The following is an 18,805-nucleotide window of genomic DNA, read 5'->3' as shown; positions in this document are numbered from 1 at the left end:
TTGTATTTAGTAAAGCAAAGTGTTTTATGAAACCTTTTATTTAAAGAAGATCTGTATGGGCTTTCACGACGGGCTGTATTTCCCGTCTGTACCTCTCTCTATGCGCCGGGTGACCATACCATAGTCTACGTCACTAACCCTTCGTTTATTTCTGTTTAGCTGCCATAAACACACCAACTATTCTTCATGACTGTTTACAATCCAGCGCGCGGCCATTTTGGGTGTGTGACCTCAACTGTTTCATCTCGTTTACCGCATTTCTACTGAGTACTACCCCCTTGTGTGTTTGGCGAGTAATGCACCTACTTCCGCGTCAAGTATAAACGTCTTCAGCGCTTCTATGGGATCGCGCGTCGTGCGAACATAACTAAGCCTTTAGTGGTGAGGGGGCTGGATATTTCTGACTGCAACTGTATGCACGTGTATATGTGCATTTATGCAAATTACAACTCCCAAGCAAAGAGTTAATGTAGACAGACAGTTTTCTGCTACTGTCATTTTTTTTCAGTGTAACAGCTCCAATACACTGTTTGTCCTCTATTTCTTCATCTCATGAGGTCTATTTATAGTTAAATACCTAATGTCCTATATGCAGATAATACATAAAGCCCGCTTCAACATGATACATGTTTGGCTTGATACATCAATCTTATACTACAAACATCAGCTTGGAACAAAGGTCACAAATGACAAGATAATTCAAACAATAATATCTTCTCTTTTTGTGGTGATTTTTTTTAAATACACGGGTTAATAGTTAATTGAAAACCAAAGCAGGATCCACCACGATTCATATGAAACACTGGCAAAATGTCCATAGTTGAGGAATGGCTGGAGCCACACTTTGTTGTTTTCCTTTGATTATTGTTTTTGCTTCTGCAAACAAATGCTTTTGATGACGTCCAGCTAGTCAGCATGCGGTCTGCCACAAACCCGACAAACCAGGAAAGAGGTCCTATTTTTAAAAAAAGGCCACTAGGCAATTAGAACAACCTAAACTCCCTGGCTTTGCTCAAGCCACATCTTCTACAACCAACGTTTAATATTAACTGTCAAGAACTGCTTCAAATTTAAATGTCCCCCCCCCATGCTTATTAAAAATTTAAAGCAAATTGCATTGAAACAGTGCAAAACAAATCCAAGCTGTGCAATAAAGCCTACGCCTACATCTTAGCACAAAAAGGAAACATCGATGAGAAAAACAATACGTGATCAAAAACGTACAACAGAAATGGATGATGCGGTAAATAAAGCATGGACACGACCTGCCTAGCGGAGGAGAAGAGACATTCCCCTGCAAGACAAAAACAAAGGAATTATCAGACAGCAGCGTCTGCTTTGACTCTCGGATGAAGCCCCCAACCCCCCCCCCCCCCTTCCCCACGGCAGGGTTTCCCCGGTTTTAATGGGGAGCGGGGAGTCAGGGTGCCAGTGGGGTGTGTTCGCAGCGCGTCGCCTCGCGGGGGCTCGAGCAGCCATCTGCCACCCTGCTTCAGCCAGCCTGAGCCTTATCCCCGGCCCAGCAGGCCTGCTGTCTCATCCCCTCAAAAGGGGGCTCCTGCTGTGGGGAGATGTAGCGAAGGGATGGGGAGCTCCCCCACGAGACCCTTTGACCTGATCTCTCCCGCTCCAGCGAGGCAGACGGCCCAGACAGACAGCGCCGTGTCTGCTCCCTGCCTGCCCGCCTCCCCCGTCTCTCTTTTATCAGCCCCTAAGACCCAAGGGGCTGATGCAGAGACATAGGGGGGTGGAGGAGAAAGAGACTGAGGGAGGGGAGGTTGGCTTGGCAAATGAACACAATGAAGAGACTGACACAGACCACCCTGACCCCCCCCCCCTTCCCCCCTCCGTCCATTCATTCATCTTTGGGTACAGATCTCTCTATTCCCCGTGGACAGGCTGCTGCCCCCCTTTCTCCTGCACGCCCCCCCTCTTCTAATCTCTGCTCCACCAAAGCCCCCGAACTCTTGTGTGGCCAAGCATGCCCCTACCGGCCACAGAACAGTTTGGTCTATGAAATTCACCACATGTAGTGTTGCCATTTAGCCACACAGCTGCTTGCGGCTTTCTTTGAGCTTTGTCTGCTTCCACCGTCACCTTGTTTATTGAATTTTATGTTCAGCAGCGGCACACAGCAGATAATCATCCAGGCAAGGAGCAATGCAAATAATAAATATTTTAATCTGACTTTGGGGCATCAGTGGGGAGCCCCCCCTCCCCGTGTCCTCTGACTGGGAGCCGGCACGCTAGGCTGTGGTGGTGAGCTTCTGGATGGTACGGTCGTAGTACTGTGTGGTGATAGCTTCCAGGGGGCTCCAGCGATGCGCATGCAGCTCGATGACCTCCATGAGCAGGGAGCGGGTCAGCTGGGACTCGGTCGGACACAGCATCTTGTCCCTGACGGCTGCTAGGAGCTCCGTCATCATCTCAGGGAGCTGCTCCTCCAGCAGACGGCCCGTGCTTTGCAACTAGAGGACAGAGGGAGGGAGGACGGGTAGAAGGAGGCAGAGTGGATGCGTGTCACTTATTGAGAGCTAGACAGTGTCTGGCACCTTGTTATTGTGACTCCACGGAGACAGAGATTCACACACCCTGCAGCTATGGAGCTGTGTTTCTGAGCATCTGGGTGCTGTTTGAGATTCACAGCTCACCTACCTTTGCTCTTTATGCTCCGATACCCCAAGGCCTTTCCTTCCACTATGGAGGGAGAAGTTCAGTGTAGCTCAGCTTGAAGGCTTTCATATCAATGCAACCATTGTGGTTCTGAGGGTAATGATAACTCCTGCTCCTTATAAAGTTGGGGAGATGTTCATTTAGGGACCATTTTTTATTTTTTTTTTAAATACAAATGGAACATATTTCCAAGAGTGCAAAGAAACTCAGATACATAGCTGCAATTTGAAGTATTTCATGTTGAAGTAGCAGAAAAATAAACAAATTACAAATTATTTGGATTAAAACAGTCTTATTTTTCATGACAGCTCAAGGGAAAAACAGCTGATAGTTAAATTGTAGCAAATCAGTGTGCTGCATTCTTTTGGAGAAGTATTAATACACCTTGACCTTTGTCAGGGTCTGTGGTGTTACAGCCACAAACGGACGTTGTTGTATTTTAATGGGATTTGGTATGACAGACCGACACAAAGAAATTCATAAAATGAGCCAAGGTTATCCAAATTATTTGAAGCAAAAATCTAAAATGTGTGTTCAGCCTCCCTGTGTCAATTTTTCTGCTTTTATAGCTCCAAGGTTTTTGACGTGCATCTCTGACAGCTTCATCTAGAAACTAACATTTTCTGCCCATACTTTTTTTCTTCTTTGCATAACATCTCTCGCTTAATCAGCTTGGAGAGTGTCTGGGATATTTAACTTTCAAGGCAGATTACGAACTGGATGTAGAGCTGGACTTTGACAGGGCCATTTTAACACATATGCCTTGATATAAACCCTACAATTACACCTCTGGCTGTATGTTTACAGTCATAGCCCTGCTGGAAAGTTCAAGTTTTCACCAGTCTCAAGCATTTGCAGCAGCATTTAGCTTTCCTGTCCCCCCCGCGATGGAAAACCTCCCCACAGCATGATGCTGCCACCACCACCTTTCATGGTGGGGATGATATTTTAAATGTGATGAGGACTGTTAGCTTTGCATCTTAGCCCAAAAGTTTAATTTTGATCCCATCTAAGCAGAGTAGGGCGGCACAATGCATCATGAATTATGACAGACAGGACTGCTTGGAATCCACTATTTTTTTTAACTAATTAAACTCAAATAACGCATTCAGTCTCACATCAGTAGGTGCTCCCACCTGGCAAGATGCTAAAGGTCACAGGGAGAGTTGGAAACACACACGAGAAAGAGAGTAGAGAGGAGAATGTCATGTCGTCATTGTAACTTTTACCTACAATATTGCTATTACGTGCTTTTCTAATATCTGGCAGCCTGAGAACAGACAGCTTTATTTGCCTCGTCCCCCTGCATGGGTTGTAGCAAACTGGAAAAAATTGTGAAAGCTAGATTTGGTATTCTCTGCTTTTTGTTGGCCTTTCACATAAGAAACACTCAGTTTGTGTTTGTAACGTGATAACATTTTAAAAAATTTAACTGGTGTGACTACTTTACCAAAACACTGCTCATATTCAGATACAAAAGGCTTAATAGGTGTATTTTCTTATTTGATTCCCTTGCCGATTATGTTGCTTTATATAAAAACCTACAACTTTAAAAACAGATGCCAAATAAATGGCTTTTATTATTTAGTTTCGTTAAAGGTTTTCCGTCTTTCTGGATACAATTATGTGCATCACTGTAGAACCCTACGGGACATTCGGAGAGCAGCTTTGCAAAGGGAAGACATTCTACAGTTTTTTGTTTTTTTTTTAAATGTGTGTACGCTTGTGTGTGGTCCATACCTCCAAGGAGCAACAAAGGACTGCATCTTCTTTAACATCTGTTGACTCAAGCAGCTACGAAAAAAAACAAAAACAACAACAACACACATGAGGGGATATACTTGGAGGAGCAAAAGTCTGCACAATCCTAACGTTAGGGTTTAGATCTGAGGAAGACATTAGAAAATGCAAGTGTCTGTAAAGATTAATCATCTGACAAGAAAAAGACAATGAAGATGTAACTTCACTAGTAAAAACTTTCTACCTTAACAGACCAAAGGGCTTATTGTGTCGAAGCTACATACGAAAATACAAATATACAAACACCTTAAAGGCAGACACAGGGCTGGTAAACACACGAGCCTCGCTCCCCCTCCCCAAGTTAGGGTTTCATAATTGTTTTAATTTAAAAAAAAGGTCTGGAGTTCTATCCAGTTGTATATGACTCCATGCTGCCCCTACCCCACCCGTTGCTGAGCACAGCCGGTCCTCCCTTGCTTACAAGATAGACCACTTTAGCTGTCTGAGAAACATTTCAGGTCACGGAGAAAAATCATTGTGCAAAAAAGTACGAGTTTTCTAGCATTACTATAAGTTAAATAATCCATATATTAGATTACTTTTTCAGCAGAAGAAATATCTGTTTCCTTTGTGGCTCAACTGGATCATACAGTTAAGTCACAAATAAAATACATGTTAATTATGAGAAAACAATAAATACTACGTAAAACCTCAACAACTCGACTCAAATATCAGGCTTACTTCAGCCAACAAAAAAATAAAACGGAGTTAACACAAAGTATCTTTTAATTACCAGGCAAGGATAAAAATAAACGTCTGGTTTGGGGTTTAAAAGAAGATGAAAAAAAAAAATCACTGCACAAGAAAATGACACGTGGTTGTCTTTGCCACTGGCTTATGCAGAGTCACGTCTATTAAAACCATTTTCACTGAGGACTTTCAAAAGATTCATGAAAATAAAGCTTTTAGTAAGAGCTTAACGGCTGAAACAAAATGCAACAGTGTATTTCTAAATGATGATCCAAGAAGCTACACAGAACCGTCAACACAAAGGTCTGAGCCTTCATAAGTCTGAAAGACAAAAACCCCCACTGCTCCCAACTCATGCGTCGATCTGCATTTAGTCAAAGCTGGGCTCTTATTTCCTCTCTGCAGCTTTCTTGGTATTTCACCTATCAGTCAGGCCCAGCAGTTGAACAGACGTCAGCTCCTCAGTATGCTGAGGCAGGCGTGGTGACAGAGTGGCTGTTTGAAGTGGGAACTCCAGTCCTGGCGTTTCCACAGTAGGAAAAGTATGTGACAAGGCGGAGGAGCTCATAATGAGTTCTCGGGGGAGCTGAAGTTTTTTTTTTTCTTTCTCCCAATACTGTTAAAATGATCTAATCTACAGTCATTCGCCCTTAGCTCTCCAGCTCTGCTCTAGTCACAGGAACAGCTTTATATTCTCTGTAATGTCACCCAAAAACTTCCATCGTCTGCTTCTTCACATGGTCAGTAAATAAAGGATTTAGGTCAGGGGAGCATAGAGGCACGTCAATGGTATCAATTCCTTCATCCTCCAGGAACCGCGCCTATTCTTGCCACATGAGGCTGGGCATCATCATGCACCAGGAGGAACCCAGGACCCACTGCACCAGCGAAGGGTCTAATAGTGGTCCTAGGGATTTCATTCAGATAGCTAGTGGCAGTCAGGGTGCCATTGTTTATCCTGTACAGATCCATGGATTTGTCTCCCCAGACAAACACAGACCCACAACCAATCATGCAGAACAATGTTGCAGGCGGCATAACGTTCCTCGCAGCTTCTCCAGACCCTTTTATGTCTGTCAAATGAGCTCAGAGAACCTGCTCAGTAGTAGTTTAGTGCACCTGCTATTAATGTCATTAACACCAGAACAGTCGACAGTGATTAACAACCCCTTCTACGTCGGAACTGACCAGATTAATATTTAAGAAGTTTAGCTAGCCACGTTTCCATCCAACTGTCAAGCGAGTTTTGTGCAAGTGTTATGAGTTTTCTTTGGAAAAAAGAAGATGTGTTTTCTAGTTGTCTGGAGACAATTCACCAGACTACGCAAAGTGTAATTTTGTCAGTTGACGTTACGCATGGCAAAATTCAAAAAACACCTTCCACCTCCATTATATATCAGAGCTCTGATTACCCCGTATGTTCCTATCAGAGCACTTTGCTCTCAGACTGCAGGTCTGCTGGTGGTTCCTAGAGTCTCTAGAAGTAGAATGGGAGGCAGATCCTTTGGCTATCAGGCTCCTCTCCTGTGGAACCAACTCCCAGTTTTGGTCCGTGAGGCAGACACCCTGTCTACTTTTAAGACTAATCTTAAAACGTTCCTTTTTGACAAAGCTTATAGTTAGAGTGGCTCATACCCTGAGCTATCTCTATAGTTATGCTGCTATAGGCCTAGGCTACTGGAGGACATCAGGGTCTAATTTTCTCACTCTGCTGAGTTCTCCTACTGTTCTCCAATTTGCATTGCTTGTTGTCATTTAAGCTCTTTGTTCTCTGTCATTTTCTTTCTTCATAGTAGGTAAATCTGGTCTGGCGTTCTGTTAGCTATGACATCATCCAGAGAAGACAGATCATCCGCTATTACCATCTAATGTAGAACAGATTACTTGATCAATGTGTGCTTCTGTGTTTGTTTGTCTTTCTTATTGTGTCTCTGCTCTGTCTTCTCTAACCCCCAGTCAGTCGAGGCAGATGACTGTTCACACTGAGCCCGGTTCTGCTGGAGGTTTTTCCCTTCCCGTTAAAGGGGAGTTTTTCTTTCCACTGTCGCTTCATGCTTGCTCAGTATGAGGGATTGCAGCAAAGCCATGGACAATACAGACGACTGTCCCTGTAGCTCTACGCTCTTTCATGAGGAGTGAATGCTGCTTGTCGGGTCTTGATGCAATCTACTGAGTTTTTTTAGATAGGATTTTTTTTTTTTGACCAATCTGTATAAACTGATTGAATTTGACTTTGGAAAGTGCCTTGAGATGACATGTTTCATGAACTGGCGCTATATAAATAAAATTTAATTGGACCTTAAGCAAGCAATTTTTTTGCAAAATAGAGGAAGTTTGCTGTTTCCATCAACCTTTTCTAATTCCATATTTCAAAATGTGCAAAAAAACTTTGATAGAAACACGGCAACTGACCTGGCATACTCTGATTAAAAAGTGCTCCTTTAATTTTTTTAAGCAGTACATATAGACATACCCAAAATACAGTATATTTACTGATTTTAAGTGTTATGAAAATCTGCCATCATATTGCTCAAACTGGAGCTGTTGCTTCTCTCCGGAGAGAGTACTAAACTTAACATTCAACTAAAACCACCCTTCCAGTAGTTGCATAGCAACTGCAGGTCTATCTTCAGGATTAGCACCACTTGTAGTTACATTTAATTTTATTACAGTATCACAGTTGCCTTAATGCCATCTCACTAACCGCTAACCAAACAAGACTACATATAAAGCAGAAGCTAAAAAATTGTCTGTGTGGGCAATTGTAGATTTTGAAAGCTACCAGGCCAAACAGAAAAAGCAAGCTGGCACATCGTGCAAACCCAAACCCAAACCCTGCAATGTGAGAGCCATTTAGTTGGAAAAAATATGTTTGTTTTTTTTAATAAAAAAACTTGGCTGCCACTTGTACAATAATTGTCCAGGACTTTTAGAAAGGGCACACCTTATGTTTCATGGCTGCTTTTCCACATTGATGTTTTATTTAAAGCAAGTCTCTGGAAGCAGCAGCAAATGCAACAAACAAGCCAATGTCTCACAATGGTAAAATAAGCTTTAACACTTAATTTGGGAAGTAATTTAAACGCTATACCTTATTCAAAGTAACGGCAACAAGCAAACAATATTAAATGTAACTGGACTCATCTAGAAACCTCATGAGCTACAGCAATGTAATAAACATTAAGGGATACACAGATTGGGAGTCGAGGAAAATAATCAATCATTTATGAAAGCTTTCATGAGAAAGTCCATGGAGGTTTTTTTTTTTGTGTGTCTGTTATTTAATTTTATCTTGCCCTTGTAGAAAAGCAGTGGCAGGGTGTTGGAAACCTCTCATTTCTAGCACCAAAAAAACATTCACTCCCACTCCCGAGTAGCGACTTCAAAGCTCGCAACTCTGCAGCACATATGCTGATTAAAAAAACACTAATTTAACAGCCAAGTTTAGCTACTGGTAGCTCTGCTTGTAAAATTGGCCTTTTCTATTTTGTTGCAATCATTTCTGTGTAATTTGTTAAGGACAAACAGTCATGGGTGAATAGTATTCCAGTTTATTTGCTGGGAATTTTCACTGTTTAGGCCATTAAGGCTGACTGACTCAAAAAGAATGATTGGGACTTAGTGTAAAGGTTTTTAATTTGAAGTTATGGTCGCAGACAACGGTTCATTTTATTCAGCTGGGAAAGGGTTATACTGAAACTCACTATAGAGCTCCCCATCTCTTAGCTACTGTTGCTTTTCAGGTGTTAACCATAAGCAGCGCTTACTGCAAACACACACTCTCTCACACACACACACACACACACACACACACACACACACACACACACACGTTTAGCAAAAGTGTTCAGATCCCATCTTTACAGATTGTTCCACTACCACAAAGAAAACATGCAGGTATTTTTTTTTTGCAATTAAAAAATACAAAGCAGTGGATAATTGTGAATAAAATATACATAGTTTTCAAATTACCAAAAAAAAAAGGTTAACTGAATTTCTTGCCCACTGTATTTCCACATACAAACTCAAACATATTTAACTGTTGCCATAAATTTCCCCTAAAGTTCAGGTCTGGACTTTGACTGGGCCACTCTAACACAAGCCTGCTTTGATCAAAACCATCCCGTTGTGGCCCCGGCTGCATGTTTGGGGCTGGTTGTCCTCCTGGAAAGTGAACATCTACCCCAGTCTCAATACTTTTTCCAGTCTACATCATCTGTCCTATTTCACTGTGCCTGCTGAGGAAGAGCCTCCCTGCAGCATGGCGCTGCCATCCATGTGTCATGAAAGGAAAAGTGTGTTCAGGGTGATGCGTAATGTTTCACGCAGCGTTTTGCATTTAGGCCTAAAAGTTGCTTGTCGCTCATATGACCTGAGCAGCTTTGTTCATATATGCTGTGTGCTTGTGGCAAAATCCAAATAGGACTTGTTAAAGGGGGACATTCCATGCTAAAGCTATGTTTTTAGCCATTAAATACATTTTGTGGTGTACTTGGGGTCTCTAGGAATGCAGAAAAGTTGAATTTAGTCTGTCTAGGTGCTACATTGATATCATTATATCCTCTTTGGGTCATATTTTTCATGTCATTCTGTTTTCTCTGTTCTCTATTAGGTTTTTGAACAACTATGTCACAGTACTGGCAGCGGAGCTGCTAAACAAGGTCACAGGCATTCGGCATACCAATTTTGCAAATTGGCCATTTAAATATCTTTCGACGCAGTTTTGAAGTCCAGGCTCAAGGAGGCTGAAGCTACAAGTAGCTTCATTCAGTTGCACATTACACCGTCCCCCCAGGATCCTAAAAGAAATTTGAGAATGGGGTGGAGTGAAACGTTCTGCAACCTGGATAGGAGGCCGGGCGTGAAGTGCGTCCTTTAGGCTACCGTTCACACTGCAGGGAAATGCGACCCATATCCGATCATTTTGTCCATATGTTTTTTTTTAAACAAAACTTTATCGAACACTTCTAAAAAACAATTACATTCACCATTACTTCTGTAAACAGCACGCTGCTCTGTGATGTCTGCGCATGCGGGTCGCTTTGCGGTCTTGAACCGTTCAGAAAGCTGTATGATGGCTGTCGCATTTAACAACAGTAAGAATGGCCATTTAAAAAAAAAAAAAATCCTATTTCAGCAAAAAAAAAAAAAAAGCATCAAGACCTGCAGTGTGAACGTAGCCTAATAGATTTAAAGAGACAGGCCCAAAACGAGTTGTTCTCAAACGCACCTCAGAAAAGGGGGAGAGATGGGGTGAATTAACCAGGAATTCAGACCTAAGAATTGCAGTTCCTCTTTACATAGACCACAACTGAATAATTTCAATTTGAAAATAACTGAAAAGCATGATACGTCCCCTTTGAGACTTTCATTTAACAACTTTCTTCCTGCCGCTCTTCTAAAAATGCAGGAGGTGTGGAGTGCACAACTAACCACTATCATGTTAAAAAGATCCTTCCACCAGAGCTCTGGATCTCTGCAACTCCTGAAGAATTACCATGGACCTCTTGGCTGCTTCTCTGATTAATGCTCTCCTTGCCAAGCTTGTCCGTTTAGGTGGTTGGCCATTTCCTGGTAGGCTCGTAACGGTGTCATAGTCTTTCCACCGTCACATGATGGACTGAACAGCTTGGGATATTGCTTTACAATCTAAAACGTTCAACTTCTCAACATATAAGGCAATCATTTTCACATTTCACAACGATGCACTACTTCCTGCAGGTCTGTGGCGTAAAACCCCAATAAAAAAAAAAACGAGGCTGAAGTTTGCGACTGCAACATGACAAAATGTGGAAGAGTTTAAAGCGGTACTTTTGCAAGGCGCTGCATGTGCAGGAAGATGTGTGGATGGCAACCAGGCACTGTGGTTGTAACGGAATTCAGACGCCCACATAAGCCGATGAAATTAAAGATAATAGTTCTGGGAAACGGCCTCAGATTCACAACACAGACAGATGCACGAGCACCTACATACGTACATTTGGATGTTCTCTTACCCCCCCCAGTGTTTTAGATCTACAGGAATCTGCTGGGGCTGTGAACTGCCGGTATGTGTGTGGGTTTTCTGACTGGTTACGCCACACCTTTGGGTAAAGCAGCGGAGTCTTTTAACAAGCTGAGATAATGCCCTGGGCATACCCACAGACAGGGCGTGGACGGATGCGTCGCTGTGTGTCATTGTTGTTTGTTAATGGGACACTGGGTGTGCGAGAAGCGCCAGACTGGGTGCTAAAGCTCGCTAATGCACGTCTTGGCATCATTCCCGTTTACTTGAATGACGCAATCCAAAACTATTTTCACTCGCGGACTCTTTGATCTCATCTCCCTCCCTCCCTTGTCTTCTACTTGTCAAACTTCCTCTACGCTAACTGTCAATCTGACCACAGTCTCCTGCGCTTCCTCCTTCCCACCCACTCGCTTCCCCTTTCAATACCCGATCCGACGTTCCCCACGTCTGTATCGTAGCGAGTCTGCTGTGGCTACCCTACACATGGTTTCTATGGTGACCAGCAGAAAGTGTGACCAGCTAATGGGGGGACGTGACCCAGAGGTCACGCATTGTTACTGGAACCGATTGTGACTTCACCGTTTGCACCTCTAAAACCAAACCTCAATGCGGTGTCTGCAGTCTAGACCGCGTCTGGTCGAAACTCAGGAAACCAGACGGCAGAGACGAGAGCGAGCAGACAGCACGATGTTTTCGTCGACCTGCGGAGCTCCGACTGGACACAAACCTCGCGTAAACACGTGTAGATGGGGCACACCAGCACCCGGAACGGCTGGCCGGAGCTGCTCATGGTGCAGAACACCTCGCATAGGAAGGTGATGAAACCCAGCCACTGCTCCACGTCCTTCTGCTGCAGCTCCTCGCGGCGGGAGAAGTCTCTCTGAGGCAGAAAAAAAAACATCGTTTCAGCTTAAAACGTTGCCCAGAGACAGCGCGGCACGCCGAGCTTTTCTGTGATGGCGTTACACAACAGGTCAGTTAGCAGGTGGATATGTAGTGTTCAGAGACGATCTTTCCTGCTCTGGCCAATCATCGCTGTTAACATCTTTCACATCCGCCTGATGAGAGTTTTGGTAGCCGGCACACACATTAACCTTGTGTCCCGAAGGTACTTGAAGCCCCAAAAAAAAAAAAGAAAAAGAAAAAGAAGTATTTGACAGCTGCATTAAAAATATCCTTTTTCTGCTAGAAGTATTCGTTCAGTCCTGAAGTGAGGACAGTGCTGTGAGAGCGTTGGAGTTAATATGGGTTAATGCTTTAAGTGCTCACATAAAGCTGCTGCAGGTTAAACTGAGCGTTTATTAACAGGCAGTGCAAAAGGCCTCCATTTTTTTCCTCTCTCCCTCACCGTAATATCTGTTAGGGGGCTCTAGAAACATGGGCAGTAAACGTTATTGGCATGCCTGGAAATGATGAGTAAAATCTTTTATTGCAACAGCATATCAGTCAGTGAAGAAAAACTTGAAAATTTGCACCTTTAATTTGAGTCCATCATGCTAAAAGAAATTCAGTTTCTATTTGAAGCCTACTGAAAGCATAACCTTGTATTTTTAGGACTTCATTATTTCATGCACTCAAACAGGGAAAGCGGACCCTCGGTAACACAGACCCTTCCCCTTACTTCACAGCCAACACGGGCTCCTTTTCCACATACTCCTCCGGTGCTTCACCCTACACCCACCTGGGGTAACCCCACCCATAGTTTTTTTTTTGTCCCCAGGTGGGTCTCCAAAACAACCAGTTGGAATAGGAGACACCAAGTTGCCTCTTTGTTGCAGTTCTCCAAGAGGAGAAGAGTTTTGGAGATATATATTTACCTAACTCACTGTGCATGGTAGCAAAATAGGCTGGGCTTTGTTTTAAACTTTTCACTATAGCAACAAGCAGGTAAGCTTTTTTGTTGTTGCAATTTTCTGACTTTATTACAAGAATGCCAAATTCCCTAATTGTCTTTCCAGTTTCGAGAAGGGGCTATAAGAAATCACTCATTGATTTCTAATTACTCATTGAAACTCTTTAAAAGAGTTTAAATATAAACAAATAGTCGAGGTCCATTTATTTCATTCTTTCCCCGTTGAATAAATGTACTCAAGGTAAATGTTAAGATTTATGTTTTTTTCCCCCCAGTGTGAAGTTATGCTACTTAGACAGTTTGTATCAAGGTTTTTTTTTTTTACACATCTTTACGATGTCTTTACGATGTGTAAAAAGGCAATAAATGTGGACAGCCTTATATATTCCTACATAGCTCTGCAAGGATTCAACAGAAAAATCTTCCTACTGTCAGAACATGAAAACAGCAGAAAGAGTCTATATCATCAATTAAAAACATGCCAAGCTCTCCTCAGCTGTGTTTAATAAGAGAGGTCTTCGAACAGGTGGAACGGTGGCGGCGTATAGGCCAACAAAACCTCTCTCTGAATAAACAGAGCATTCGCACTAATTGGCCCCATATTGAGATCTGGGGTTCTAATGGCAACAACATTAATGAAAGCCTTCATGAGGCCACTTATGACATTTAAAATCTTTTATAGTTTAAAAAAAAGGGGGGAAAATGTCAAAGGCGAGCAGGGGGTCTGTGCTGCCTGGGAAACTGGGATTAAAGAGAGAGATAAAAGAGGAGAAAAGACCACACAAATGTGATGGAGGTGGAGGAAATGGGTGGAAAAGGAGGCAGAAGGATCAAGGTTCAAACTTTTAAATACATATTTTTAAATGGAAAAATCTTAAGGCAGAAAAAAAAAAAAAAAGCACAGCAGCAGGTAGTTAACTTTCTGAAGGCAGCAACATGTCTCCGTTTCCTGCTTCTGATTGTGAGACTGAGGCGGGGAAACCGTCCGGGGAGAAACAGCGAAGCGCTGGTCCGTACTGTAATGGGTGAGAAGACGTGGGAACGTGGGAATAGAGATCTCATGAGGGACAGGGAGGAGGAAATGAAAGGAGGGAGCGGCGGCAGAGGCTGTAACGCCTCAGAGGATGTTTTCATCCAGGGTGCAGGTCTGGAACCGTGCGGCAAAGCGAAGGGATGGAAGGTGAAGAGGAAGCAGGCCTTCCGCTCCCCTGGGGAGTTTAGATTAGTCAACGATGTCCATTGAGTTGTACAGCTCTGAAACACAATGAGCCGGGCCATCAGGAGGAGGTGCTCCCTAAAACTACTGATGAAGATACGGAGATCACGGTGGACATCTTTCTAAACACATGATACTGAAAGGGAAAATATTCACTGCATAATTAAGGGCAACTTTGTGACGTAAAAAACAGAAAGAAAAGAAAATACTGTAAGCACAAAGATAATATATATAACTACAAACAATGGCTGGGATTATTGAAGCAATAAGATGTTATACTGACTAAATGAATAATATAAATAGTTGAGTTTTGAATGTAGCACAGATTCAATTACGCAAGAGCTGGATTCCCCCGCCCGACTTAAAGTAACACTGTTTTCTAAATTGAAACCCTAACTAACAAGGTCCCCTGAGATCCTCAGCACTGAGGCTACAGAAACAGCACAAGAGATTTAATTTTACAACCAGAAGTGGATTCGCTGAGAGCTAATCAAACCGGTGGCTCACTGCAGAGTTAATTACAAAACGAAGCCCAAATGGAGTGCGGAGAAATAAAGCTCGAAGGCAGAAAGTGCTGCTACACTCCACCCAAACGACGCTCTCACCTGCAGCCTGTTGAGCAGCAGCGATCTGAACTTGGTTCCCTCCACCATGAACAGCGCCATCTTGTCGCAGAGCTTGGCAGCCGTGGCGGCGAAGCTTCGGTCGGACACGGCCTTGGAGTAGATGGCTCCCACCACCTGGGCCAGCGACTCCTCCGACCGCGCCGAGCTCTGCGCCTCCTCCATGAAAGAAGCCAGCTGCTGTTCCACGCCGCTGCTGTTGCTCCTCATGCTGTTGAGGAGCTCCACGAGCCGGTCCATGTTCTGGGGTCCCAACCGAGACTCCTCGGCGAGTATCTCCTCCTGCAGAAAAAGGGTCGTCATCAGGTGTTACCTCACCTCAGGGTCCATATTCAGATTTTTAAGTGAAAATACCAGACGTCTCCATACTCTGAAAGCTCCAAAAGTATAAAATCATTCATTGAAAAGCATCTTTTAAGAGTAAATTTAAGGCCCATATTTCTACAGTGGTCATGTGTGGTCAAAGGTGGAACCAGCAAGCAAGGAAGGATGGATGAATATAGGATGTATGGAAAGATGGACGGAGGAAGTGTGTAAATAAGTGGATGGATAAGTATTGAGCAGATGGATGGGCAGATGTACAATTTAGACAATGTGATAAGTAATAAAGTGTGGGAAAGAGTAATATTTTCTACACTCAAATGCTTTTTTTAATCCATTCTTATCCAGACCTGGAAAAAAAAATAAACAAACCAAACGTCTTTTCTGGACGCAGCAGCTGAGGAACACGGCAGAGGAAGAGCTTGTATCAACGGAGCAAAAAATATTACAAGTCAGCCAAACGCATGTGAACTAACTAAACTTACATGAACTATAAAGTAAAATGAGGCCAAAAACCAGAAAACACCAAGAGAAGCCGCACTGATTGCGCTCTCAAATCAATCGCCCTGTATTGAGTCAGCAGTCAAAAGAGGAAGCTGACGTCCACGACGTGATTGGCCAAGTCATCGGCTCAGCGCTCGGTGAAAAAACATCAGAAACCGCTAAATGTTTGCTAACGTGGAGAACGCAGACACACTTCCTGTGTGAGTGTAGGATAAAAAACCTGGACAATTAAATGAAGCCAGGCAGGGAGAGGAAAGTGTGTGAGCGTCCCTGTGTGGTAATGAACGCATGTGCTCGTCTTTCTGGAGGTAATTGTGAAACTAATTGTTAGCGTGTGCACACATACAGATCAGGCCTGGCTGCCCTGATAGAGACTGACAGACACTAAGCAGCTTTGCTGTACCTTGTCTTTTAGTCTCCTCCTCAGCCTCTCCTTTGACGACTGCAGAAGGCTGACTTTTGGCTGCTCTGCCTGGTCCTCGCTTGTTTTTCCGCTTGGCGGCATGACGAGGGATTCCTTGTTAGCTGTTGGGTGTCGGGGGGCCGTCGCACTGGGTGCGGGGGCAGACTTGGCCGACTCATTGGGACTCCTATTGTTGCAGTCCTGTGCGGGTCTGATCTGCTCATCGCCCACTTTCACATTCTCTGTCTCTTTGTCTTTGGTTGTTTTCGGGGATGCCTCTTTATCGGCCGCAGCGTTTGTCTGTCCGTGCCCCTGACCTTTCTGATTGTGGTGCCAGCGGCGGTTCTGGCTGTAGCCGTGATGCGGAGGTCCTCCCTGGCGAGGCCCGGCGTGTCCGCCTTGGTGCTGGCGAGGTGGTCGCCCAGCGTTGTGGTTTCTGTTGTCTCCCAGTTCAGTTAAATTTAACTCCTGCTGGTTTGGAGACTGCTGATTGGTTTGATCCCTCTGCTGCTGTGGAGACTGTTGCTGTATCTGCTGAGGCTGGTTCTTCCCCCCTCCTCCTCCTCCTCCTCCTCCTCCTCCACCACCACCCTGAGGTCGCTGCTGCCTCCTGAAATTAAATCAGGTTTGAGTTAGCGCCTTCATGATGTTACAGGGGTCAGTTTGCACAAGTCTGCCCTTTACACGGTGCTTTCCAACAAATTAGAGAGACTAATTTACAAGCATCCATCCATCTGCAATACTCAATAGAGCTATCGTCTGCTGAACTAGAAGCTATAAAATAAAAAATAAAAAAGCCCACGCTCTGCTTACATGAGGATGAACAGTCTGTGTGTGTTTTCCTGTCTTGCGTGGCTGTGCTGCTTTTGCTGTACTGGCTCTGGTCTACAAACCACTGACATATGGTCTGAGGGATTAGTCACCTCCACGCTGAGGACGCAGCCTATTTACCTACCTCAGCTTGTGAACTTGCACAAACCTAACCAGCAGCAGCATTCCCGCCCTTTTGTATCATATAAAACTGACCAAAGAAGAAGAAAAGCAAAAAAAATAAATAAAAAATGCACTCAGAAAACATTGACTTTAGAATTGGTATGCATGGGTGGGTGTAAATTCATGCTTTAATGCCTGAAGAAATTAAAAGTTGCTTATTAGGACACTATTACAGGACGCAGTGTTTTAGTCAGCATTTTCCAACACTTGCCCCACTTTGGCCCAAGGACTGCAGATTGGAGACGTCATGCCCAAAACACTAAGGCCCAAGGATAAAGAAAGTTAAATGACCTGATGACAAGGGTTGGGCAATATATTGAGACTCAAAAAAATATAAAGATTTATTTAAGAGATATAAGAAGAGACTATATTGTTTATATTGAGATGGTCTATGTATGCTGCGTTAGAATTATACTTTTATGTATTCCAGTAGGGTTTTTGCCTGTGAGACATTTGGGATAAAGCTTTTGATTCAGAGATGCCTGTTTATAACTACTTTATGAAAAGAAAAAAATGTATCGAGATAAATATTGTTTATCGGCATTCAGCCTAAAAATATCTAGATATTATTTTTGGCCCATATCGCCCAGCCCTACTGATGAACATAATTCCTAAGGGTATAGAAAGGTATATAGAAACAATTATTTGCAACAGAAAGGTGAGTAACGCTCTTCAAAATGAGTTAGTCTTTTATTCCAGTAGCATAATCTGAAACTGGGGGAAAAAAAGAATTTAAATAACTCCACATGAGGATTTTTTTTAAACCAAAATTCCCCCTGCCACACTAAAGACATAACAGGAAATTGATATAAAATGAATGCAAATAAGGCATTTTTAAAATGTATATTCTACTTTTTTAAAGTTAATCAGTAGAAAGGTATAATACAAGTAATCCATTTCTTTTAGACACTTTTCAAAATGGCAAAAGACATTGGATAAGTAGGACGTGGCTATAAGAAAATAGCTGCATAATTAAAGTTAAAAACAATTAGAGCCTACCTTGGGTAAACAAGTCTGCCAAACAACCATGTTGCAGTTTTTTTTAGGATAAATGTACTGTCCAAACCCGCTACCACAGATCTAAACCTGTGCAGTTTGCTGAGATCTCCTGGGGCTTTGACTGAAACCATGTGCTTTGGTTTTATGAGAGTAACGTTATTCAACATTTTTGATTTTTTTGTTCATGTGAATCACAGGATGAGTATGTGGAAAATCAGCTCTTTCCCACGATTACGTTTGGAGGAGGATGTGTTAATGTCTTCTTATTTTTCTTTCAAGAGCCCTAGAACTCTTGTCCAGAGTGTTTGATATCAAACTGTTTGAAATACCTCCAGATTTTGAATAAAAATCTGGCAACTTTAACTAGAAGACAAAAAAGGATCGTCCCTGGGTCTTTCAGCAAGGTAATTATCAAAAAAAAAAAAAAAAAAAAAAAAAAAAGGGCAAAATAAACCCAGAAATCCACTTCTCAGTCCTTTGGTGTAAAACTACAGAAAACATTTGGGATGAGCTGAAGAGAAGAGAGCATATGAGAAGATTCAGGATTCTGGTGACTGAGAGACGGAGAAAGTGAGCAGACAATCTGTAGGAGCAGCTTATTCACACGCACTGGATGAAGAAGCCAGGTGATAAAAATCTTAAAAAGCTCTATGAATAAGCCGGGTCTTTTGTCTCAGTAATTAGCTGCCTTGCAATAATACTGTGAGAAATGAAATAACACACG

General features: G+C 43.0%; 1 protein-coding gene across 4 annotated transcripts in view; it reads right to left on the bottom strand.

Moving 5' to 3' along the window:
- Nucleotides 1–1,079: 1,079 nt before the first annotated feature.
- The window catches only part of ctif (CBP80/20-dependent translation initiation factor), a 59,250-nt gene continuing 41,524 nt past the window's right edge, over nucleotides 1,080–18,805 (bottom strand). For all 4 annotated transcript variants that reach the window (XM_036140257.1, XM_021319690.2, XM_036140259.1 and 1 more), the window contains 5 exons: nucleotides 16,090–16,699; nucleotides 14,844–15,143; nucleotides 11,898–12,050; nucleotides 4,414–4,467; nucleotides 1,080–2,468 (listed from right to left, as the gene is read on the bottom strand). In XM_036140257.1, coding sequence (XP_035996150.1) covers nucleotides 2,247–2,468; nucleotides 4,414–4,467; nucleotides 11,898–12,050; nucleotides 14,844–15,143; nucleotides 16,090–16,699 — 1,339 coding nt within the window. In that variant the 3' untranslated portion in view covers nucleotides 1,080–2,246. The remainder of the gene's footprint in view (nucleotides 2,469–4,413; nucleotides 4,468–11,897; nucleotides 12,051–14,843; nucleotides 15,144–16,089; nucleotides 16,700–18,805) is intronic.

The sequence above is a fragment of the Fundulus heteroclitus genome, chromosome 8 (assembly GCF_011125445.2).
Source record: "Fundulus heteroclitus isolate FHET01 chromosome 8, MU-UCD_Fhet_4.1, whole genome shotgun sequence".
NCBI classification, from domain to species: Eukaryota; Metazoa; Chordata; class Actinopteri; order Cyprinodontiformes; family Fundulidae; genus Fundulus; species Fundulus heteroclitus.
This window is presented reverse-complemented; position numbering and strand designations above follow the sequence as displayed.